Genomic DNA, 26,069 nt, shown 5'->3' with positions numbered 1-26,069 from the left:
GCTGTTGCATGAACAGTTCTGGAGTTGTTTTAAACTTTCCCTGAACTACTGCTGTGAAATCCCTGAAGTTTAGTTACTCTCTGCAGCTTGTTCTTTTGTACTGTATCAAGGATAATTAGAACATAAAATTCAGTTTATTTGTACCATGCAGGAGTTTAAGGTACAAGAAACCCTTTCACTGATGTTTCTATTCTGGAGAAAAGAGCAATACTAACATGAGGAGGTTTCCATCTACTGAGAGGTGGAGTGCACTTTTAATAATACAAAAGTAACGTAACTTGAAGATGAGCTACAGTGTTTGGGCAAAAGTTTACAGAAATTTGCTTTTGTAAAGCATCCTCCTCGAGGAATTTCAGCTTACAATTTCCTTCTCTCTTGGCTATGCTGATTGCCACCTCTCTACAGGTTTTCCATAGACAACACAGTAACAGCTGTAGTATAAGCATTATGCTTCAGAAGTCTGCCTGTATAACCCAATAGTGCTAACAAGTTCATACACAAAGAAACATTTCCTTCATACTAAATTAGCAAGCCTTGTACCTAGAGCCCTGGGCTGTTTTAATTTTGCTAGGGGAAATCCATAATTCTTGTAGGCTGGCTGTGGCTTTAGGAATTGTAAATTCTGGCTGCTTGTCAAATTGTGCTAGAAATGCTTGCTTCATTGTGATGACAATACACCAAGTAACTGAAAGAAAGTACAATTTGCTTATACTGAAGAAATTCAGGTTTCAAATAGGTCTTAAATAGGGATAAATCTTCAGAAATGCAAGTAGGTACCCCTGACAACTCTAGTGGCCACTTGCGCTTACATTACAGAAGTGTACTCTAATATAGTTCCCGACGCATGACTTTTTGGTCCTGTTACCCAAAACCATGCGAAATTGTTTTAAACAGAGCAGTGTCCCTCAACTCCTCCTCCAAAAACAACCAAACAAAAGGAATTGTTGCCCTGCTAAGTGCATGTTACCTTCCTGTTGCTGCCCACCAGCCATCATTCCTCAGGGAGATGTTATCAGTGCTTGTCCACGGAAGTGCAGCACAACAGTACGTAAGTAGGATGGGCAGTATAAGGAGTTGTTCAAAAGCTCAGAATTCCCCATGGTATTCGCCCTTGATGAAATTTCAGTGATGGCAAGCCTGAGCAGGAGACTGACTGCGCTGTTGTTAAAGGTTAAAACTTCATTTCTCCACTATAAGTTGTGACTAAACACTACTTAAGTTTTGCATTTTTGTAAATTTGATTTAAGTTTAGTATTTTAAAATGCTATCCCCCACCCACACTTCTTGTGTGTTAAAAATGGATTTTAAAAGGGAAGTAGCATGGAATATTAAAGTTAGTTGACAATTTAATTGAGCAGAAGTACTTTACTTGCACTAAGAGCAGATGGAGGTAAGTTTCTCTCTTCATAATGACACAGTTTCTGCTGTTCTTGCTGCTTGTCTTCGCTGTTAAAAAATCTAGTGCATAAGAAACCTCACCTATTTAAAAAAATGAATCTTAGATATTCATCAGTTTACTGGTGTTTTCTAAATTCAGTTTTCTCATCAGAAAAATTTAATGTTTTCTCACATTTCAGAAATACTAGGAATAAGGGTAGTCTGTGTCTTTTGCATTTATAAAACAGAAAAATACATGCGTCTCTAAATCTGGCTTTGCTGTTTTTGTCAATCATTGGTCTGAACACAATGAAGACCGCAATAATGAGTTGTTACCTGCATGATGGGCTTTTAGCAGTCTGTCACTTCTGCAAAAACTTGATAGTTGAAATATTTCGTTGCTCTTGGAGTGTGCTTCTGTACCTCCAACGTACAGAAATCTTGACTGAATGTTAGTATGCACCAACTATTTGAATTCAGCACTGAATCTGTATTTTGTTTTTCTCCCAGGCTGGCAGAGTTGCTAAAAACTCTGTAGATTACGGTTTTTCACCTTTTCTTTTTCACCTATGGTTTCTGCTCTGTGTGAGCAGAGTTTTCTCTACAAAATATGTTCAAGGACAATTTGCTCAAGTGCTGGCTGAATCAGTGTATCAGAGATTTCATAGTAATCCTTTGCCATGTGCTCAAATCTTCAGACTGGATTTTGGAGCATGCTGAATTGTTATGATGACGTACACCAAAATGAGTGCAAGCACCATCTTCCTCCAACACGAGGCTAAGGTTAGAGTGAGGGGAAATTCACCTCTTCTTTAGAACCCTGTCTGTTTTGCTGTGAGCTGTATCTTCTCAATCTGGGTAGTCTACATTATGTTTTAGTAGCGGTGCTCTGTTTTTTACTAAACCAAATATTTTCTGCCAGCAATACAATGATTGGGAAAGCTACTATGTTAATTACATGTTATTTCCACAGATGGTGGTGGTTTGGTGTTCTTGAGCGCTTGATGTGCTTAGATCGGATCAGATGCTCCTCTCGGCATCCTGGCTTAACTGGCCAAATAAAACAAAGGACAACTACCAAACTACCATAATTCTGTATAAGGTGCGCATCTGTGCAGCAAATCGGATGCAAGAAATCAGCTGAGATTGTACATGCTGGTTGTTAATTCAGTTTTTGAAACTGGCAGACATTCTGCATTCTCTAATGTGCGTCCTATTCTGTACTTTGCTGCCCAGTCTTTGTCCAATACCACTATGTTAGAAGTTAAAGCAGAGTCCTCAGGGACTGGATCATATTTACCAGGTGTTTGTCTACTAAAGAAGCTGGTTTTGTTTTTGTTTTGTTTTCCACAAAAGAGTTGAGAACTACTTATTCTGGGTTTCTGAACTACCAATTATAGCGATAAACAAAACAAAACAAAAAACTCAATTTGAGGAACAGGAGAAGGAATAACAACCTGGCTGGGTCTCTCCTGTCTCTTACAGCAGCTTCCTAGACTGATTCTACATGAACATCATCACTTCTTGGTTCCAGGGTGTAGGAGCAAACTAATTTTTAACTGTGACAAGCAATGGAAGAAATAAGTTGATTAATATCAAATAGTTTGTTCCTGAAAAGGAGCTTTAGTTATTCAGAGTGCTCTCTGGCAAGAGGGAGAGAACTACCAGCTGTATTTCTTTGGGCTGTGCAGGTGTATGTAAAAGCACCTCCCTTTCTTGTCAGTAAGCAGGTATTTCTTTCTAGCTTAGGGGTCAGGACTAACCTTTCTTTGGCAAGTCTATGCATTAATCTGTGCAAGTACTCATTTCAGATCCCTATTGGATCAAGGCACTGAAGTATTCTTTAAGATAAATAATGCAATATTCGTGTGTGTTTTGGTGTTACATAGCTTTACTTTCAAAAGGTGATAGTTGTCTTTTAAAAGTTGGCTTGCAGTCACATGCTTTCAGATGACCTCTTAAGTCTTTCAGTTCCCATCAACAAAAATCTCATGTATCATTGCAGCTGGTTACGTATGTGTTTTAAGTGGGTTCATAAAAATATGCATCTCGTGCCTCTTTGTCAAATAGATTTAGGCAGTACTCGTTTACAGGCAGACTACAGATTACATCATTTAATCTTGTCATCAGCTTTGAATTTGAAATACCTTCCACTTCATTTTATTCGTTCTTGTGTAGGTAGCTTATTTAGCTTGAGCAGGTGACCCTGCCTTCTGGTATTTGTTCTCTGAGTTTTAGATGTGGAAAGATGGGAGGAGACTGGGACAGTGGTGGGAAGGCAGTTGTATTTCATCTGCCTTGCTAGGCCACGTGGGCTGTGTGTTTCTATAGGGCTTTTGTAATGGGCTTTCGTATTTCATCTTTTCATAAGACATGAAATAAACTAAATGCACCTACCAGCTGTGGGTGAAATAGACATTAGAACGTGACATTTTTATTTTATCGAAATTGGAAGTTAGAGCAGCGCTTCCCTCTGTTTATCTGATACTGATGAATTTCAAGTAGGAATAATGCAATGAATTTATAAAGACGGAAGAAAATCCCTCACATGAGGTGTGAGTTACTTTGCGTTTACCTGTAAAATTAAAGACTTCAGGCTAAAGGTCTAAAAAAAAAAAAAAACAAGGTAATCTTACAGTAGAAATGTCACCTTGAATTTCTAAAGAGTGGGGGAATGTGTAATCTCTATTTTTATTTTTCTATTTGAGTTTTTCCTCTATGTATTCAATTAGTTCTGTAAGGTAGCTTAGTAAGTCAATCTAAGCATTAAGTTCAGCTCTCACAGATATGCATAATTTTTTTCTCTTTATCCTGTTTAATGAATAGTGTGACTCTTCCCACAGGCAGAAGCCTGCCAGGCTTAGCTTTAACCATTGAAGTCATCAAGTTGAAGTTTAAAAGAGGAAGAAGGGGAAGCTGCTTGAAAAACTTTAATCACACTGTGTTTAAGTGGAAAGAAAGCATAGGATTTAAATATTCTAGGGAAGTGTTTTTTATGCACTAAGTAGTATGATAAGCTGTCATAGTGAATAATTACACTCAAATATTTTAGAAACAGAGGTCGCAGAATAGTTGTGCAAAGTCGGTCCACTTGGAGCCAGTCTTTACCAAGAAGATTCCCATCATTCCTGGGGTTTTATATTAGGCAGTTTGTGATCAATCCAAGTAGATACTGAGGAGACACTACAGTAAAACTCATATGTTGAAAGAAACCATTAATTCTTAGCATTGAATGCTACTTCTGTAGTTAATTTTGTCTCTTACCAAAAGACAAAAGTGTGGGCATTGACTTTTCCAATATGGTCCTTCCTTTTTTAACATCATAGAGGAGACCGTCCATTAACTATGACCGAGAATATGCAAACTTGTAGGGAACAGAGAAATTTCTTTTTTTTTCTAACAGACATACAAAGGATTTTGACAGGGGCAGCTGCCTGCATTAGAAAAATGCAGTAATTCTCTGTGCTTTAATTAGAATATTACATTGCTGTAGAACAAAAATAGCTCGGTCATCAGGTTAATCTTACATTTCTGAGGCTAACAATTTCCCACTTCATTAAATGAAAAAAGATGTTGCTGCACGATTTCTTAGGAAATCCATGGGAAAGCCAGGATTTAAACCCACATCCCTTCCTTACAACATTTTTGCAGTGTTGCAGCTCAAGTGTAGTTGGTGTGGTTTTAATAAGGTTGTAGTGTAACATGGTGCACATCTTGTCAGCTCCAAATTCAGAAGATGAATGCAACAAAGCAGCCAAGATGCTGAGAATTACTTGGGCATGAGCGTTATTCTCCACTATTAACTTTATCGTATCTGATTCTTATTTTCCTGTGACGAGACAGCTGTCTTCTGTGGTCAAGCAGAGCCCCTAGGCATCTGTGGAGGCTTGTGGGCAATCTACTGGTTTTAACAACATTAGCCTCAGGCCATTTTTGCAACAAATAATTGGAAAATTGCTCTCTCTGTTCCAACTGTGGAGACAAAACATTAAGAACAATTTGTCCTCTGCTGACAGGCCAAGCCAGTCCTGCACTAGCATTGTAACTGTAAGAAGATTATGTTGTATTACAATTACATTTTCTAGTACCACTCTCCTGCTTGAGAATCTTCTGTTCCTTTTCCTTGGATTGTCTTCAATTTGAGGAAGGCCTTTTTTAGACTGCTTTCACTCTAAAAAATTAGAGGAATTGATGCATGGTCTCTGAATGAATTTGGCCACTTCAAAAGGGCAGTAGTCCTTTTGGGTCCTAAACATTGATAATTTTTACTTCTAACCCTTCTTTCGGTTTGTGTAGACACTATTTAAGGTAACTTTTTTCCCCTTCTATATGTATTGCTTTTTTAAGCACGTATCCCAAAATCTCTTTTAAAAAAGTAAGGAATTCCAGCTTTTTCAGTTGTTTCATGAACATATCTTAGATGGAGAACTATTGAAACTTTCCATACAAAAATTTGGATTATCTGGTAACTTCATTCTACAAAAAAAAAAGTCATAAATTACAGTATGAAATTATTATAGTTGTCAAAACTGTCATTTTCTGTGTTTTTTTAAACACAAGTGTATTTGAAAATAATGCATTAGAACTGCTTGTAGGCACGCAGTGAGCATAATAAGTCATCAAAGTACAGTCCTACCAGGGATCTTATTGCCACCCAAAATGTCCCTTTTTTCCCCAATTGTATCATCAAATTACATTTTAAAAAAATCATTTTCTTACTCAGATATTTTGAGGACACCAAAATCAAATATGGAACAATTATTTTTTAATGAGGTGCGTTATTGTCACAAACACTTAACTTCCAATAGTAGTCAAAAGCAACTAGATGATCTTAAATCAAGAGTCTGAAGGTAGATCTCAAGAGCTTTAAAGTGTGAGGTCTGTGTGATGAAACAAGTGGCTTTTAATTTTATTTCTACCAGGTAGTGATGTCTCAGGTACCTCTTAAGATAAGTTATCTGTCACAGCAGTCTGATCCCTGTATTGTTTTTAAGGTCTCAGTATCACAGGGAGTTTTGGGTTACTGGGTTAGTGCATCGCTAATGATGGCAGACTGCTGTTCAGCAACCTTGAGTAGGATGCCTGTAATATCAATAAGCTAACTGAAAAAAAAAAAAGTGTTAGAGGAATGTGGATGTCCAGTTCAGTTGCCAGTGCTGAGAGACTGCTCATCATGTGTGGATGAGGTTAGATGATGAGTGTAATTTATCCAAGCTTACAAATTGGGCATCTCTACCTCATTAGGTTGGGCTGTGTATTGGTTTTATGCTTACATCTTAATTTAACTTTTTAACATCAGTGATCTGCTCAAAAGCTAAGACATCAGGTCCTTACCTTGCAGCATTTTGTCATGTTAATGGGTTAGCCATGGCTGCTGTTTGATTTTGAGTCCTGTAAATTTGTTTCTCTGACAGTGAAATCAATGTAAAATTAATACTAGGTGAACAAAGACCCATTGCTTTATGAAATAGCACGTTTCATAATAATTGCAAAGGGTAGCTGTAGATCTCTTAGCCATCTGAAAACGCTTCCTATTGCTGTTGTAAAATACAAAAGACATGGAGAAATAGAAATGAGATGTAGAAGTGAATTAAAGTATGTAGGAAGAGCCAAAGTGCCTAAGTCAGGTTGGAAGCAAGGCAGCTTACAGGACTGTGAATGTGTGGTGATGTTCTCTACTGTGGCTTAAAGTGAGTATGAAATTAAAGAGGAAGTTATAAGCCCCCGAGCATGTTTAAAATTGACTTTTTATTAAAAAATAATAACAAAAAAAATACAGACAGTCTAGGTATGAAGATGAATATGGCTAGAAAGGAATAGATAATGGGGAGGATGTTTAGCATTTGTGAACTACTTCATACAGATAATAATTTGATAGTTGGCAAATTTCCTACATAAAATGTCTATTGGTTGAAAATTACTATTTATAAAAATGAATTGTATTATAAGATGGAGACCAAACTAGCAGAGAATACAGGATTGCCTCACAGTGTTTGGAAAAATCTTGGGAGGGGGTTGTTCACACTTGCTCTTACTCTTACATGAAGAAAGTGCCTCGCTGCGGGACCATGATGCCAGTATGCTTTGTAAGGAATAGAGGCAGATACTGTTCCGAAAGATTTGTCTGTATATGGAAATTCAATTGCACTAAGCTGTGAACTAAAGCAGACTATCTGTTTCGAGATAGTCAAAAGCTGCCTGGGCATGGTGCTGGGCAGTCTGCTCTGGGTGGCCGTGCCCGAGCAAGGCAGGTTGGACCAAATGACCTCCAGCTGTTCCTTTTGACATCAACCGTGCTGCAGTTCCACGAGTTTTCCGCTCACAGATAGGGAATTAGGCTTTCCAAGTCTTTAGTCTTACATTTTGTATTACTGTTTTACAGTTAGCTGGTAATGTGGAGGTCTGTCTAGGTTGATGCCTTTTGAGAGGAAAAAGGGTTTCCTCTGACGGGCTTGCGTGTACTTGGGCTAAATTGCTTCTGAAGGCTATTAAAGCTTTTGGGATCACGAGGGTGTAATGTCAAATTTCTTGTAATTAGTGAGCGAAAAACAACCTTGCCTATTCCTAGCTATCCATCCACCTCTCTAGCTCTGCCACTGTCCTCTCCCAGTCTCCTATTGCAATTTAGTTCCCTGAGGAAAACTGGTGTCATTCATTTACTGATGGTCACTTCTCTGGTAGACAGGGCCTTCCTTTGCTATTTTTCCTGTCTTTAACAGAAAATGGTAACGTGGCCCTGAATTTTGCTATCGAAGGTCAACATCTTCACTAGCTGCCCGTTGTCTGTTGTCTTACCTAAGATATTAACTGGTAATTGGACTTTAAGGATTACGGGGCTTGTTCAGTGGCTTAAGCCACATTCTTAATTATTGTAATGTTGATATATTCTTAAATACTATGAGAAAATTCAAAGTATATCTAAATATAAAGACATACATGGTAGCTTATGATAGTTCACTATTTTGGTAATCAAACACGTACAATTCATAAAAGATGGTTGTGATCAGGAAACAGACTGCAAAATGGTGCTTTTTTGCTCTATGTTGTAGCCATCTCTATGGCAGCTGTGGGGGCATCCTGTCAGGAGATAGGCCTTCAAAAGTTGATATATGTAGTAGAGACAACTCTTAGATTTTGCTATAGTGCCATGGTTATGGAAACTCTAGAAATAGGACGTATAGTAGCAGATGAAGACACTTGAGGTAGAATCATTTTAAGGAGCTTTTAGAATTGCATTTTAGGACAGACTTTCAAATTGAGGCACAACCACGTAAATGTGAGAAGTAACACTACATTGGATGAAAATACTTTGCAAGTCATCTTACTACACTTTGAATAAATGAGTTTTTGAATACTCTGTGTACTGTATCTCTTCTCTGCAGTCTTTACTAACAACAAGAAAAAAGCTGTATTTTCATAAGGAATATTAACACTCCCGATGAAAGTGCAGAAATACTGATTTTTTCAGTACATCTGATATAAATTGTAGCACAACTGTGCATTACAGAAATTACATCTGCAATTGTGTGCTGATGGTTTTTAATAAAGGAGGTCATTGGCTTAGCCTTGGAATGCCTTGCAGAAAGGAAGTGTGTGCTTTGTTCAGCATACATAAAAATAACTCTGATGTTACTGTCTGGGCAGTTATAATCCAGCCTCCTTGGGTTAATGTCCCCATGTGAGTGTGGTGTTCCCCCTGTGTGACTCTTTACTTGTCCTGCTGACACGCTTACAGCATTTCACCTGCATTTCATGCACTCGGACAGAGCTGGGTTTGCCATTTGCTAGGGTAACTGCTGGTATTTGACATGAAAATGTTTGTGTGACGTGGTCTCGCAGTTAGCCCACAGATTTGCTCTTCCGCTGACTGGAAGTGTCAGCAAACAACAAAAGACAATGTGTGGAAGATTGCAGCATGTTACACTCTCTCCATCCTTTCAGAGATTGTTTCCTTGAGCCACTCTGAGAAGTGTGAACTGCAGTAGTCCCAGCAGTATTTACTCGGCAAATAAAGTGAGAACATCTCTCCAGCCAACTCGAACCTGTGTTTTGGAAACAGGTACAAAGGTACCTGATATAAAATACCCGAATGTATTTTGTTAATCCTACACGTTGATACTAGTAAAGATGCTAATTGTATCCCACCAGGCTTGACAGTATGTAGAAGGTTATTTAAAAGAAAAAAAATCGTGCCTTAACGATCAAGGCATTTAAAAAAAAAAAAAGTAATGATGCTGACACATGTGGATTCGGTTGTGTTAAATTTGGTATAGGCTGATTTTCTCTCAAAATGGAACTTTTTAATTATATAATAACCTGTCATCTAACTGTGTGAATTAATATATGTGTGAATTAATATTAATATTAATTAATTAATGCAGCCTTTAAAAGTGAGCTCCAGTTAATAAACAGAGGAAGGCTTCCCATATGTACATGCATGCTCTGTCTGTAATTTTGTGCACTGAAGCATAGGGTGTGCATGTGTTCCTAAAAGAAACAAACATTAAAGACGTTGTTATTATTTATAATGAAACCAGATTTCAGGAAATAGTTTTTAAAATAGCAGTCACTATGAGGGAAGTCCCCTGGAAGTTAATGCTGGTGCTGCTGTGGTGTTCTCTCCTCACCAGCTCATGCACTCTGCTGGCTGCACCCAGATGTGTTCTTCAGGCCACTCTTCCAAAAAAGTTGCTAAAGCCACGGGAGAGCAGTGCCTGGGAGGTGGGTAAGGCAGAGGGCAAGAGTGTTATTCCTCACAGAGGTGCAGCAGCATTGGATTCAGCTGGAGACCACGAGTAAGGGACATCAGATTTTATTTTTATTACCTACTTGGAGAGAGGGTTGGGCTTTAGGAGTAGCTGAGGTCTCTAAAAAATGAGCCATGGCAGAAGAAGCCATGCTGATCCTTAAGGACCATGTACTAACTTTACTTACAAGCTTGATTGAAACAAAGTGAAGTGCAGTGTAACTTATGGATTAAATTTTGCCCTTGAATGTTTATGAAGTTAATTACTGGGAAGTATGTAGTGTATTCTGGGGAGCAATTTTACCCTATTATTAAGAATTTGTCTGGTACAAAGCTGATACAGTGGTGACTTAACCTTCCTATTGGATCATCAAATGTAAAAAGACTTTTTTAGCAAATAGTTGGAATTCCTTATTGTCACAGGCAGAGGAAGGCAAACTCTGATGTGTTTTACTACAGGAGCATCAGATTATAGCCAGACTATATCTTTTTATAGTCTTCAAGGATGGAAGGGGGATATTCTTATAGATAATAACTTTACCCTAGAATGTTGATATTCCTAAACTCATTCTGTAGTTGATGGACTCGTGAGGGACCTTTGTGAGGGTATCACCTACCTTTTGGATTAAAATAATACTGGAGAGGAACAGAACATGAACACAGGCAGCGTTAGAAATCCGAGGACAATCTGTTGTAAAGATATATGGCTCTTTGTTCTGTTTTTACTAAAGAACAAAAATACAACATTCATGTTAATCCTTTAACGCTTCTCTGTATTTGATCACAGCCTGTTCCTGTGTCTGTAATAGGAAAAAACGAGAAAAGTAGTAGTCATGGTAGTGGGTCCTGGAGGCAGCATCCCCTTTCTGGTGATCTGCCTGCCCCGTCACTGAGGTGTCCCTGTGCCGGGGCAGCCAGGATGCTTGCCTGTGAGCCAAGAAATGCAAACAAATTCCAGCAGGAGAAATCGCTGCTCTTCCCTCTGGCTTTGAAAACCCAAGTGAGCGACACCCAGCAAGCACTGGCAAGTGCTGCTTCTCTCTCTCTCTCTCTCTCTCTCTCTCTCCCTCTCTCTCTCCCCTCAATCTATCTTCAACCTCATAACTTCACTGGTACCAAGATTTCACTAACAATTAGATGTTGGAAATGGGTAACAACTATGTAACACTGGCGTAAGTCCAAAAAGTCCAAGTGTGGACAGCAGCTTTTCATGTATTTGGTAATTCATGTGGAAAATACTTTGTTATTTGAGTTATAACACATGCAAATAAAGAGTATTATTTTTTCTTAGCAAAAATATTTTAATTTTAAAGGTCTTGAGGTGCAGATCAGTTCATTGGAAGCACATGTAAGCTACTTGGTGTTTCTCATGCTCTGTCTTTTGGTGGTGCTCGGTGACGGTGCTGCCATGCTAATAAAATCGCTTTGGTAAACCATTGAGTGGGATTGCTCCACACTTACCCGATGTCATAAAATTACTGAGATCAGTCTGGGTCATTTATGTGGGGTTGTTGGTGGGCACTGGTTGGTAAAGGCAGGGAGATAAACAGGCAGGAAGGCAGCATCCTCGCCTTGCCATCTGCAGCTAGGAGTTCTCCCTGGCAGAGTAGCTCGCAGCAGGCATGCAAAAGGTTTTTTCAGAGCTAGACTTGAAGGGTAGGCTCTTTTGTCCTGTGTATTTACGGCTTTTTAATTTAAGCATATACAAGTTCTTTTCACCTTCCGTGCCTTTGTCAGTGACAAAGCCATGGAATAACTTTCAATAAAAAGTCAGTTTATTCTTTTTACTGGGGAGTTATTCCTTAAAAAAAAAAAAAAGTTTCTGTTCCTCCTATTGAAGGTTTTGATTGAGTAAAGGAAGGGGGAAAACGTGCAGGCAGCTTCGCACTGTACTAGGCATGCAAAACAAAATCTGTTCTTTTCCATGAGGTGGCCAAGGACAAAAGGAGTGTGCAGGGGGTGGGACACGCTGATGAGAGCTCTTGCTCCTTACTGAGCTGAATCCTTTTTGTCATATTTTAAGACATGCTGGAGAACCTGATGTGCTACTGACTGTCAAAAATGGATTAAGTGAGAATGGGAGGTGTCTTTTTTTTTTTTGACTTTGCAGTGGAGGAGGAATTTCAAATATTAGGAGTTTTCCTTCAACTGAAGATAGTGTGGGGTCTGCCTCCTTCACTTGTGTCCACAGAAGTCTTCTGCCTAAGCAGTTATAGAAGTACCGTGGTTGCTGGTTAGAGCCTGAAAAGCTGTGCTGCTCTCACCAGGAGCTGCGAGGAAGCAGAAATGGCCCGCCCCTCCACCTGACTCCTTCGAGCCATCTTGTTGCAGAGCGCTGTCGTTTCTGCAGCCGGTCATTCCTATGGGCAGCTGTCTCCTAACCAAATAGCTTTTAGAAAAAGCGTGTGAAAGCTGTGTGTTCAGTACATGAGGTGACCAGGCCCAACTCCTGCGAAACTCCTGGGGTTTTGTCAGATCCCTCAAACCTGGGCCTGGTGCTGCTCCAGCTTGGAGGCACTGCTGGCGTGAGGTTCTACTTTGCAGTGCATGCCTATGACATCTACCTGCAAAATTCACTTGAATTCTTGCATTTTTAATTGCTCAGGTTAGTGAGAGAGAGAAATGGGGATCCTGTTTTTGAAGGGCCTGGAGTCCGGGGTGTCAGCGAGAGCCGAGAGGCTGAGGGAAGAGAGCCAGGAAGAGTTGTGGTACGGTGAAGGTCGACCGTAGGCCTCCTGCGGAGTAGTTGGTGTTTCCTAAAGCTCCCATTAAAAATTCACTCAGGCTTTAAAAAGAGAACAATGTAAAATGATGTAATTGCTGGGTTAATCCCCGTGTGCTGCCTGGGGAGAAGAAGAGGCTGGCCGAGCCTCCCGCTTCCCAGTGAAGTAACAGCTGTGAACCCCCTCAACAAAGGGCAATGAGATTTAAGTGGGGGTTTTGATACTTAAAAAACTGCAGTGCAACATAGCAAATTTCATTAAAGACCACTTTGGGGTCTTGTGGAGGGCAGCACCAGGGCTGGGGTGGCACGTGTTGAAAAAGAGGTTCTCTGGAGCGTGCATTATTCTCTTATTCAGCATCAGCCTGCTAAGTCAAAGCTTACTTTGAGAAATAAATGTCAAAATATAAAGCATGGCAAAAGAAACATGTTACATGTTTGTAAATATGGTATTTGGGGTTTGCTGAATCCTGATACAGAGACTTTGGTACCGAAGTCAATAGATAAGCTCTTAAGACAACAAAGTTCCTCAAAGTAAGAGGAAAGTGTGGGTGTCCAAACCAGAGTATAAGGAAGTAACTTTGCCTACTGAGACTGTGTTTTTGGCCCTAATGGAAGTAAAAAAAATAAATAATAAAAATTTTTGAAAAAGCTAAACTGGGTATATGGTTTTTATATGTTTAATTGTATCATTGAAGCATTATGTGAAGTTGGAATGTAGTTAGCTTAGTTAGCCAAACTGGAATGTTTAATACTGTATGCAAAATATATTCCTACTATTCTAAAATAGTTTAAGTGATTTGTTCTTTTCTGCTTCCCTGTAGATTAAAGCAAAAAATTATGACAAAGTGGAAAAGGTGAGTCCTATCAATATATGCAATATTTATAGCAAGAAAAAAATATCTGATTCTACTAACTGAGATTGAAAATAATCGTATCTGTCTTTGAATGAGCTATTCAAAAACACAGGAAATATCACTAAAGTAATTTTGTTGTTGCTACCAAACTAATCAGTGAAGTGAGCAGAGCAATTTCTCTGTTCAGTTCTTTCCAATTTCCTTGCATAGCATGAAGGTATTTTTGTCAAAAGAATTAGTTAGTAATTTATTCTTTCTTATAAATTTTAGTCATAATTATCAAAATTATTTTATTTCATACTGTATAGCATTAAAAGTAGAAACTTAATTCTGTATTGGAATCCTGATCACATCTTCTTGACGTATTAAACAGTTATTTCAGCGATGCCTTATGAAGGTTTTACACATTGATTTATGGAAATGTTACCTTTCCTATGTACGAGAAACCAAGGGGAAGCTACCTAGCTACAAGTAAGTTAACAGAGTTACTCTGAATTATTCTAGTTTAATAATAACTCTCTTCTTGATTTTTGACTAAGGGGTGGGAAAGGACACGAGTCTCACACCTGCTTGGGAACCTTGTAGCAGAGTGGTTTTGGGGTGGTGGTGGTAATAATATATAATTTGCATTTTGCAAGCATTTTCTTTAAAGTTTCTGTAATTAAGCTTGCTGGGTAAAATTTCTTCCTCCGTCTGGGTCTGTATGAAGAAGTGAGACAGCAGCAGGGGACCATCTGGAGCACCCATGCTGTTTCCCTGCAAATGAGATTGGTGCTTAAGCTAATCTGAAATACACTTCATTCTCAGACAGGTCTTTTGCTATTCTCCCCCTTAGTGCCCTGTTTAGTCTTCACAAAATTCAAAATCAATTCCAGTTGAGGTACTATTTTTGAGTAGTTAATAATAAATCAGTAATTAGAATAAGTTTGGGAAGGCCTACAAAGCATAGAAAATCAGGGTGTCAGCATCTTTGGGGCATGCTAGTTTTCATCTCTTTTCATTTACTATGTTTTGCTTGCTTATAGTCCTGTGGACTAAGTTCAGTCCTTCTTCCTGCTTGAAGTTTCAAAAATAGTCTTTCAGTCTCTATAAACTGTTTCTTTCCCAGCCCGTTATAATTTCTGTGTACTTCAACCATCAAGACAGTCACTGATGCATAAATGAAAAAATGCAGATTTTTGATTTTTAAATATTATTAAAAAAAAAAAATCTAAAAGTATTTTCCTCTTCCCATCCCTTATCTTTATGTCATTTAACTTTCCTCTATTTTTCCCTTTACCGTGGACAAAAAAAGTAGTGAGGTAGTGACAAGCTTCTAAGGAAAGGAAACTGGGAGAAAAGTGAGACAGCGTAAAAGCTATTTTCATTGAAAATTGAGCAAGTGGAAGAATTCTGTGAACATTTTTAAAATTTTGAGAGAATCACTCTGGGTTAGGGGGTGGAAGATTATATGAAAGATTTTGGCCATTTTCCACACAGTGGAATTACTCCAAATTTTCCCGTCCTTTTGATGTTCTTAGAGAATTACAAGGGTCAAGAATTTCTGAGAGAAAAAGGAAACAACAGGTTGTCAGCAAGGAACATTTAGAGAGCATTTGGTTTCTATCTTTTCAACTCAGAGTGCACTTCATATGCATGGATTTCCACATACTTGAGAAAGGGGGTTCTTAGGAGCGATTAGTATACAATATTGCCACCAATAAATGTAAACAATTTTCTCTTAAAAATAAACCTAAATGCAGAATTTAAAAATATCCGAATGCAAATTTTTTACTCTCAACTATTGGTTGATGCTTTTCATTCCTCAACGTTTGCTGAATTTGCTGCACAAAAAAATGCTCTTAAATAAAGATTTTTCTAAAATACTAAAAAGTTGCTCTATGGTCTTTGTGGTTTGTTCTTTTCCTCAGAGAAAAAATGGCTCAGGCATATGATTTTGCTCTGGATAAGATTGGCATGGAAATCATGTCATATCAGGTATGTTTTTCTATGAAAACACATTTAATTTCTAACTTTATATAAAGTACAATTAAACATTAATTTCATTATATTTAATATTTTTTCTTGCATAGATCTGGGTGGATTACATCAATTTTTTGAAGGGCGTGTAAGTACCTTAAAAGAATTTATTTTAAGTTCAGTTAAAGTAATGTTGATGTTCGTACTGGTGATGGTCTGTAACAGCTGACATTGATCTCTCTCCCCACTGTTTAGAGAAGCAGTAGGATCTTACGCTGAAAACCAGAGGATAACAGCTGTCCGTAGGGTTTACCAGCGTGGGTGCGTGAATCCAATGATTAACATAGAACAGCTCTGGAGAGATTATAACAAATACGAAGAGGTAATCAAAAACACTAAATCTGTTTGTGACATTAAAAAAATAATCTTATAATCAAATGTAGTACCCAAATTGCATCCACTAAATAATTACATGTAAAAGAGATAACTGGCAGTGTAAAAACATTTTGCGTGTGGTACCAAAACACCTGTAGCAAAACTGTACAGGTACTTGATTGATTTTTTTTTTTAATTATTTTAAAGACTTTGTAGCATATGTTTAACTGTCCTATTCCCCAGCTGGCCCATCTGAATTGCTAGTGAATTAGAAATCACTGTTAGCAATGGCAGAGAATCTATTTAATGAAAGCTGGGGCAGATCAGTTGGCAAGGGGGGCTTTTCCCTCGTTCCAGTTGAACGGGGTAAAATGGCATTCAGCTATGATGGTTTGGATTTCCCGCATAGTATTAAGCCACATGTTCTCAAGACCTTTTAAAATGCTCCGACCATCCTTCCCCTGAAGCCTTTCCAGCATCAGTTCAGGTGAGTCTGTGGCCAAACTGTCTTCAGTGAGCACAACCTCAGCTCGTTGACCCTGCAAGCTGATCCGTAGCTGCACCTCTGTAGCGTACTCACAAACACTGTTGGTAGCAGCCTATTAACCTACCCCACTCACCACAGGCAAGAATACAGAACCGAGGGTAAACGCCTTGGTGCTCGGCACCATCCAGCAGGCGCCTTGGCCTGGCACGCTCCCTCGCCCCGCATGGTGCACCCAGCACAGGCCGTGGGTCAGCCGTGCGCTGTGCAGGGAAGAAGGGGCTGCTTCTCTTCCCTTGTTTCTGACTGTGCCGGTTGTAGGGTTGCTGACCTCAGGCATTAGACACCCCTTAGCCAGCAGGAGCGCCTCCTGGCACCCGCAGCCAGCAGTGTGTCCTGCCAGAGCTTGTCGCCAGCTCGGTCCTCAGCGGTACTGCAGCTGGCTCGCTTACCACCAGGGAGGGTACCAAATGACATGGCCTTCTACATAGGAAAATCCAGTGCTGCTGCCAGAGACTTCCCTGTAAACCCATCCCACACAGTAAATGAAAGCTCTCACTGCTTGTTTCTACTGGTTTCATCAATACATAGGGAGCCTGTCAAGATGATAGCTGAAACCTGGCCTACATTTGTTCTGTATCTTCTAGTCGAGGCTGCTTGCCTGGCGTCTGTCATGCAAAACAGCATCTCAGACGAGGGCTGCTGGGACACGGGTCTCTGCAGCTCGTGTTCAGCTTGCAGACCATCCTGGTGCAGAGTAAGACAGTGCTGAGCACCAGGGCCCTCAGGGGGAAACATCGTGTGTAGATCTTGGTACAAAAGGCCACGGGGTGTTAGCTGCAAGTGAAATACTCGTGGGTGCAACACTCTTCAGCTTCCCTTCAGCTCAGTCAGTAGGTACAGGGTAGCAGTATCTGCCTGTCAGTTGCCAGCACCATGAGTTAAACTAAGGGGCTAGGTGGGGCGTTGCTGGGTTCATGTTCTGGCTGGCCCAGATAGCTTAGTGAGGATCCAGATGGGGCCTTCCTCGAGCTCCTGCTCCAAGGGATCAGTCCCCAGCTCAGATGCCAGGTTGGAACAGGACTCAAAACTACTCATGTTGCTCAAAATCCTGGCAAATGGCTTCAGCAAAACCCATCCTGAGTTTTGGGAGCACAAGAGTGGCTGCTTATCCTGCCACCAGAGCTGCCCCTTGAGGTTAGGTTAGTGCTGGCAGCCCACTGCCTGGCCTGTGTCCCTCCATCGAGTTGTGAGCTCTGCCCTGGGCCAGATCCCTCCTGCTCTGGAGGGCTCTGAGCGCACACGGGTCCTGCCCCGTGTCCTTCTCTGGGGTGGGGTGCCTGGAGCTGACAAAGGTATGCATATAGCCATGCCTTGCTTCAGAAAGAGAGGGAAAGGCAGAGCTGTGAGCTTTGGCACTGTTACTGCTTGTCGATGAAAACTGAATTGCTCCTGTGCTGTCTGTGTGTTCGCCCAGTGAACAGCAGGCAGTAGCGAGGCAGGGAGCTGTGAATCTGCCTGGGCATTGACCATGATTTAAAAAAAAAAACTAATTCAAAGACCCATTCTTTCCTCTGCTTTCTCCCCCATCAGTTTTATGTAAAGTTCATTGCATCTTGAAAGCTGTAAGTGATAAGATTAAAAATATACTGAGGTGTTTTAGGTCACCTGATTTTTTTTTGCATTGGATGTGTTCCCTCGCAAATAAGTTCTTGCCCCTTTGTGATGTTTGTGAAGAAATATCCAGAACTTTTTGAGATCAGTATTTTAAAATAACTTTGACCTTCATGCTCCCTTTAGCATACCCTTTATAGCTATTTTCTGAATAAATTGAGATTCAGAAATTCCACATCGAAATTGCATACTCCCAATTTCTTTTTTTCACCCTTTTCCAGGGAATCAATATTCATTTAGCTAAGAAGATGATTGAAGACAGGAGTAGAGATTACATGAATGCACGGCGTGTAGCAAAGGTACAAACTTCTGTTTACTTTTCTTTGTTCTATTTAATTCTACAAACTAGCTCTAAATTTGGTTCTTATTTTAAAACAAAATGTGTGTTAGATTAATAAGGTTGGTACGCTGAAATATTTGTATCAGTTTCATAAAAAATAAACTAAGATTTTTAGTTTCTTGTAGGTTTAAATCCAGTGTTCAAAACATTGTTTCTGTTTCAGGAATATGAGACAGTTATGAAAGGCCTGGACCGCAATGCTCCTTCTGTCCCCCCACAAAATACCCCACAAGAGGCTCAGCAGGTAGACATGTGGAAGAAATACATCCAGTGGGAAAAGAGCAACCCGCTACGCACAGAAGATCAAACTCTCATAACAAAAAGAGGTAATCAGACACTGCTCTGGGCTGTGTAGAATTGTATGTCTTAGCTCAGTGAATGGCCTCCAGTGTAAATAAAGATGTTTTAGTGTTCACGGAGTTTGCTTTAGCAGAAATCAGTCAAGATTTTTTTTCTTGTCTGTCTTGAACTGTGTGGGCGTGATTTTTAAACAATGTTTAGTTTTTACTCAATTCAATCTGAAAGCAGTACATGGATTTGGGTACAGCGCTGTAGTCGTATGCCACTGATCTCAGTAGAGGTCACAAAATTTTGGATCACAGCCCAACGTTATGGCTGATGTTTCTGGATGATTTCTGTTTATTCCTCTGTGGATGAGGCAGGGTTTAGCTGCTGGTTGGGATTCATGAAGTTCCAGATGATACAGAAGAGCTGCAATTGTGAATGTTCTGTTCAAAGCCCATTAGTGTTAACGGTGGTTTATTTATTCACTGTTTTCTGTATTTCATTGTGCAAGGTAGTACTATTTCTGCAGTAATATACAAGGAATATTTCTTACGTTTTTTCCTCCTAGTTATGTTTGCCTATGAGCAATGCCTTTTGGTTCTGGGACATCACCCAGATATCTGGTATGAAGCTGCACAGTATCTTGAGCAATCTAGTAAGCTGCTAGCTGAAAAAGGGGTAAGGAGATTACTGTTAGCTTTCTTTCTCATTTAATTGCTGCACTGCAGTCTACTGTTGTTAATTTTTCCTCAAATATTTAAGAACCAAGGGGGGAGCAAAAAGTCTCAAGAATCTTGTGTCATGTTCAGAATTTTACATTTGGGGCTCTATTACTAAATTGATTGATTTATTTATTTTGCATCTGGGATAATAAGATTTATATAAAAATATATATTTTCCTGTTGGCCAGGTTTAGGTTTGGGTTTATTTTGTTGTGGTTTATTTATTTATTTATTTATTTTGCTGTAGTGATTTCTCAAGTACTGGGGAGATGAGCATCTTTTTATTGGAGCATTGTATGGGCGCTCTGCATTAATTTCTCATGCAGAGAAGACATTCCATAGATGGGCCTTCACTGTCACAAGTGTTGAACAGATATCATATTCATTTTGTAACAGGACATGAACAATGCCAAACTTTTCAGTGATGAGGCTGCTAATATTTATGAAAGAGCGATCAGCACTTTACTAAAGAAGAATATGCTTCTTTATTTTGCATACGCAGATTATGAAGAGGTGAGCCAAAATAGTGATGTACTGATATTAAAACACAAAGGCATCTTTCTTCAATAATGTCATTTATTTGAAACATACTGAATACACGGACTTTCTGTACAATTAATTTGCAGATTTTTTTCTAGCCTTAACCTCACTCAGAATTTCTGACACTGAGCTGACAAAATGGGGAGAAACAGCCTGCAGTATTTGTTATAATTCTTTCGAAAATCTAGTGCCTTTCCACTTAAATATGAACTATTTTTCAAACTACTGTGAAGTTGAAAAACCGATCAATTTACATTTACTGGAACATCAGCTTCATTTTTAAAATGGAGGAAAAGAACACCTTTCCTGTCCAATTTTGGGGGATTTAGTGTTTGTGTTTCCATGGCTACCACTGTATCACATAGACTTGATGAGTAATGCCCCAGCAAGGGTTGTTTTTGCACATGAACCATCAGAAATGAGGACAATTTCCCACTGATCAGATGAGGACTATAGAATCCTCTGTAGGATGTACTTTGCCCACTTACTGTAACATGAAAGTCTTTGCAGGAAGATCCTGAGGACAAAAGCCAACAAATCTTTGCGCTTAAAAGAAAAATCCTTGGTTTTCAGTGCAGCCTCTTGTGTCCTAAACATACTGGCTATTAAAGTTTTTAAAGGTTGCACCATGCAGCTTGGAGGGCTGCAGCTGGCAGAGAACAGAATGGATTACTTGGAATGTGTAGGTTTTAAAGTGAAGGTGGTCTTCCTAGATGCTCTGCAAGTTACCTTTAGTTGAAGACGAAGGAAACAGTCTTCAAATCCCAAACACCTAAAATGTCAGTTCTGCTGCAGTACTACAAAATTAGAAAAAAGACAACAGAGACTCTAGGAAAGCATGTATGTAAGCACTGGTAAAAACAGGATGTGGAAAGTAAAGAAATGACTGCACAAGACAAAAAAAAATGCATCAGTTTAAAATGATTGACATACGTAGTGTCCAACTGAGGAAAAAAAAAGAAACAAAAAATGTATTTTTTTCTTTAGATTGATTTTTGCATTCTCACAGGTGGTTTGTAATGGTATTACCAAGCATTCTGTATTTCCTTTTTCTTTACTTTAGAGTCGAATGAAGTATGAGAAAGTACACAGCATATATAATCGACTCTTGGCTATTGAAGATATCGATCCCACTCTGGTAAGATGAGCTTTAGTATTGAATTTTTCCAGATTTGCATAGACAGTCACCTGAGTGCACTCGGAGAATAGGGAAGTACTTACATGAGTTTATTGGGTCGCAAGGATGATTGAGCAGGTGGAGTACTGAGATGACAGAATTAGATTAAAATTTCAGCAGGGTTGATAATTAGAGGCTTTAATCCATTCAGACACTAAGCCATGTGCATATTTCTCCTCTGTGTCTTTTGGAGAATCTCTTAAAACAAGTTATGAAGATGTCAGATGTTAAAGATTTTATGAAGCATCTCATAAGAATTGGTGTATGTGTTGTTGGCCCAACTAAAATTTCACTTTGCTTCTCCTTAACTGATTAAAAGCACATTGCTTTTGCCCATTGCCCTCCCTAAAGTAATAAATACCTTTCTGTGTATGTGTAGTTGGCAAATAAATTTGTAATGCACTATATAAGTATTAAAGTTTATTGCTGTACATCTACTTACGTAGTAAACAGCATCATTCATAGTGCCAGCTGTGCCAGTACTGAACACATGGTGTGAGAAGGTAACCTGCCCTCAAAAAGTGACGTGGTTTATAGACATGACAAAGCATGAGAAGGAAGAAGAAGGTCTGAGGTCTAAAATTAAACAGGTCATTGTCAGAGGAAAGGTATCAATTTACTGACATGTTTATTCATCAAGCTCAGAATCACAATGCTTTCCTAACACACATTTTCTGAGAAAACACATACCAGTCCCTCCCATTTGAGGAATGCTGCTATTTGTGATCTAATTCTGAGTGGAAGAATATTAAATTCCAAAGAAGTGCAAATCACAAATTGGCCAATGAATTAAATAATGCATTCATTATTTTTGAGTAGGTATAAATACTCACAGATAAAATGATTTCTGGTTTGGATCCCATAATATACAGTAAAATACTTAAATGGTCCTTTTGCCAACTCTTTAATCTTATAATTTCTCGACTTTATTGGAATATTGTCATTTTTGTAAGTCCTTCATTTTCTGAAGTTAGGTTTATCCACTTACCCTGCCTTAAATCATATGTTTGTTAACTATTTACATTTCAGGGGATTGATCTTAGGCACTTTCCATTTTTAAAACAAGTATATAAAAAGCTTTACCTCAGTATTTATAGCATTGTGACACAGAGGCATAACACAATCTTGTTTGTTTCTATTATGACTTCTTATCTGTATTTTGTGAATACGGATTATTCCAGGTACAGCCAAAAAGTCTTTATATCCTAGTATTCTTTGTTAGCACTGATACTATATAATGCTAACATGCATTTTAGGTTTATATCCAATATATGAAATTTGCAAGGCGAGCAGAAGGCATAAAATCTGGAAGAATGATATTTAAGAAAGCAAGAGAAGATGCCCGGACCCGCCACCATGTCTATGTTACAGCAGCTTTAATGGAGTATTATTGTAGTAAGGTAATTCTGCCTGCTCCGTTTGGTACCCGAGAATTGTGGGAGGGTGTGCATCTCACTGAAGCTAATGAGCTTTTTTTTTTTTTAAATAAATGTTTGCAGGATAAGTCTGTGGCCTTTAAGATTTTTGAGCTGGGGCTGAAGAAATACGGGGACATTCCAGAATATGTGCTGGCATATATCGACTACCTGTCTCACCTTAATGGTAAGCTTTAAATGTTGAGACATCTAATGAAGCATTAATCTGCCTTCTGTGAGTATGGGTCCAGGCTGAGTTCTTTGTATTTTACTTTTAATTCTCCATGAAGAGCAATGAAACCTCTTTGTAAAACTCAGCAATTAATTTGAAAAAAACTGCTGTTCTGCTGTGGGGAGCAGGGGCTGACCCAGACCATTGTGTGGAACTGCTGCAGTGGATGTTTTGTGGGGAGCTAGGAAGGGGGACATTAAAAGAGGCAAGAAGCATTTGTCCTCAGGCTCTTCCTCTGCCCACTCACGTCTGCCAGATACCTCTGAGATACTCAGATTTCTTCTGGTGTTTCTTCAAGTGTTCAGTACCTTACCTCGGTATTTGTGGTATAACAACGAATGGGGGTAACACAAGCCCTTCTGGTTTTTAGTATGAATTGCTAGCTGAATTTTGTGAGAAAGCCTCCATGTGGCTGGGGTGAGTGGTGGCTGCGGGCAGCTCTACTTCTGAACCTTTGAGGGTATTTTGTAGGTATCAGGCACGTGAGGTTCTCCTGGCAGACTACAGTGCAGTACCTTTTTTGCAGGTTCTGAAAGGTTGAATAGATGTAGAGCTTTTTTCTTCTGTCGGTTGTAAGCATAAAATTTAGTTTTCAAGTTAAGGTATATTTCAAGTTGCAAGAAATTATTGTAGGTCTACATGAACATACAAAATGCCTTTCCATAGATCACCGTCACAAAAACTTTCTCAAAACTCATGAGTGTACTGCTCTCTCTTAGCAACTGGCAGGCTTTACTGGAGGGGAAAAAAAAAGGATTGCTGAACTTCGGTAAATGTAAGATGTGGTAAAATACTTAGTAAGTCAGGACAGAACCTCGCAGTTTTAAAAAAACAAACCAACCAACCATTCCTTTCCTTTCCTCCAGTTGGCAACATACAAGGGCTAACTGCTCATCGGGAACCAGGTCTAGTAATTTTTGGAGGGCTTCTGAGGAACATACAACAGAGAATTACGTTGATCGAAGAGCCCAATTAAAAATACTAGGATGTGCCGTTATGGTAATTAAGGAAAACTGAAAATAAAACAGAGATCCTGGAGATATGTCAAATAATAGCTGTGCCATTATAAAGAACCTATATTAGGTTTGTTGCTACAACAAAATGAGATTTGCAAATAACCAATTCACAGTAGAAATTGACAGTGTTAGTTTCATGTAGGTGTTCAGGTTTTTTTCTCCTTACTGAAAATCAGATCAAGGTATCAGAATGTCATCCTTTTATTTAATTCAGTGTATGTGTTGAAATTATTTTAAATTGTCTCTAATATATTTTCCTCAATGTGACTTTTTTTTTCTTTCTGTTTTTAGAGGACAATAATACAAGAGTTTTGTTTGAACGTGTTTTAACTTCAGGGAGCCTCCCACCTGAGAAATCTGGGTATGTCTGCAAAAGCAGTTTCACTACACTAAAAAGACACATAACCCCTTTCAACTACAAAGATCATAAAGAAACAGAAAAAAATGAGTAGGACAAAGTTAGCTAGAGATGTTCCTTTCCCTCTTAATGTTGTCTAAAATAACAGCAACTGTGACAGATATGTGTAAGTTCCTATCCCACTTGCAGTGAGATTCATTCATTGATTTTAAAATCTCATTGAGACAGGATTGTTGAGGACAGAGTGCAAAATGCTCCTGCTGGGTAAGGATTCAGTAGTTTTAGCAGGTGGCATGGCTAATGAGACATATCGCTCGGTGCCTGCTTTAGATAAATGGGGAGAGGGAGCTGAGGACATCTTTCATTGACAGAGCATTACGTTACAGAAAGTGAGTCAGGAATTTATTGAGGAAGATGCTAAATAATGCCCAACGAACCAAAAGTAAAACAGTGAAAGAATTAGGAAAGTCTTGGATTTGCCACTCACTGGCACATTTTCATTACTACTATTTGAATTTATTTGAATAGATGGTTAACAACCCCTTTGCATTCCAAGCATTTACCATTATTACTCTGGTAGATGCAAGCATCAAAACTAAGAATTGAAACACTGCACTGCTGTCCATGGTCATTCTACCCTTTAATTCTCACCTTTTGTAAGAAATATTTTATGCATATTTTGAAAGCAAAAAGAAAACAAAATAGATGATTTAAAAGCTGGATCTTCTTCAAAGGTGAACTCCAAATGAAAGTTTATTCAAGTCCAGAAATATGGCCAGATATTATTTATGTTACACATGAGATTTTGCACAAAGCAACAAGCAGGGACTATATACATTTTTGGCTACATAAAATTTTAAAGTAGTGCCTATCGTGTTTTTGGGATATTGCTCTTGCCTCCTAGAATATGCTCATCCATGAAGATGAATTAACTCGTATTCTATATTGAAAATTCCCTCACATGCGGGATGAGTGAAGTTCTGGGTGGTGGTGGTAGTAGTAGTAGTCTGAGTAGTTTGTGCATCTTACATTAATGATCAAAGCTTCCCTCAAATGCTGAAACCATTTACTCCAGCAATCTTTTTCTTTTCGTGACAAAGGTCAACCGCAGAGATAAGCTGAATGGGTAGTGTTTAAAGTCCTTTATAATCCACTAGATTGAAAGTTTTTACAAAAATATATAAAACACTGGGAAAGTAATGCATGCTACAGGTGCATTGAAAAGAAATACTAAAATGGTAATGTGTTCTCAGATTTACCTCATCTTGTGAGTTTTTATAATGGGGAATTTTCACTACTGCTTCCTCCTTCAGCAACTGTCTGTTTATTTTTTCTTTTACAGAGAAATCTGGGCTCGGTTTTTAGCTTTTGAAAGTAACATTGGTGATCTAGCTAGTATACTGAAAGTTGAAAAACGAAGGTTTACAGCATTCAAGGAAGAATATGAGGGTAAAGAAACAGCCCTGCTCGTAGACAGGTATAAGTTCATGGACTTATACCCTTGCTCTGCAAGTGAACTTAAGGCTCTTGGTTATAAGGTAAGTGGATAACAATGCTTACATTCGTTATTATGCTTTTCAGTCATAGCAAAATTCAGCAGTTCCTTGTTTAGCACTTCTCTTACTTTTTTTTTTTTTTTTTTTGCTTGACAGAAAAGTAGGTAAAACAGGCCTGGTGTGCTTCCCCCTTGTCTTCTTTGTGTCCTCTCTAGCAGGTTTGCTCTGACTACTTCTTGGCACTGTGCTACAATGAAAGCAAAACTGTGCTTTTACTTTTTAACTTGTTTTGAT

General features: G+C 38.9%; 1 protein-coding gene and 1 long non-coding RNA gene across 3 annotated transcripts in view; both read left to right on the top strand.

Moving 5' to 3' along the window:
* Positions 1-26,069, top strand: part of CSTF3 (cleavage stimulation factor subunit 3) — a 49,192-nt gene that overhangs the window by 18,888 nt on the left and 4,235 nt on the right. For both annotated transcript variants that reach the window (XM_068685078.1, XM_068685077.1), the window contains 14 exons: positions 13,670-13,702; positions 14,076-14,173; positions 15,613-15,679; positions 15,775-15,809; positions 15,917-16,043; positions 18,416-18,493; positions 18,698-18,860; positions 19,388-19,497; positions 19,938-20,054; positions 21,145-21,219; positions 22,515-22,658; positions 22,758-22,860; positions 24,213-24,282; positions 25,622-25,817. In XM_068685078.1, coding sequence (XP_068541179.1) covers positions 13,670-13,702; positions 14,076-14,173; positions 15,613-15,679; positions 15,775-15,809; positions 15,917-16,043; positions 18,416-18,493; positions 18,698-18,860; positions 19,388-19,497; positions 19,938-20,054; positions 21,145-21,219; positions 22,515-22,658; positions 22,758-22,860; positions 24,213-24,282; positions 25,622-25,817 — 1,416 coding nt within the window. The remainder of the gene's footprint in view (positions 1-13,669; positions 13,703-14,075; positions 14,174-15,612; positions 15,680-15,774; positions 15,810-15,916; positions 16,044-18,415; positions 18,494-18,697; positions 18,861-19,387; positions 19,498-19,937; positions 20,055-21,144; positions 21,220-22,514; positions 22,659-22,757; positions 22,861-24,212; positions 24,283-25,621; positions 25,818-26,069) is intronic.
* Positions 1,952-13,486, top strand: LOC137857910 (uncharacterized). Its single transcript, XR_011097368.1, has 2 exons — positions 1,952-9,724; positions 9,759-13,486. It is a non-coding gene; the product is annotated as an uncharacterized lncRNA (long non-coding RNA).

The sequence above is a fragment of the Anas acuta genome, chromosome 5 (assembly GCF_963932015.1).
Source record: "Anas acuta chromosome 5, bAnaAcu1.1, whole genome shotgun sequence".
NCBI lineage: Eukaryota > Metazoa > Chordata > Aves > Anseriformes > Anatidae > Anas > Anas acuta.
This window is presented reverse-complemented; position numbering and strand designations above follow the sequence as displayed.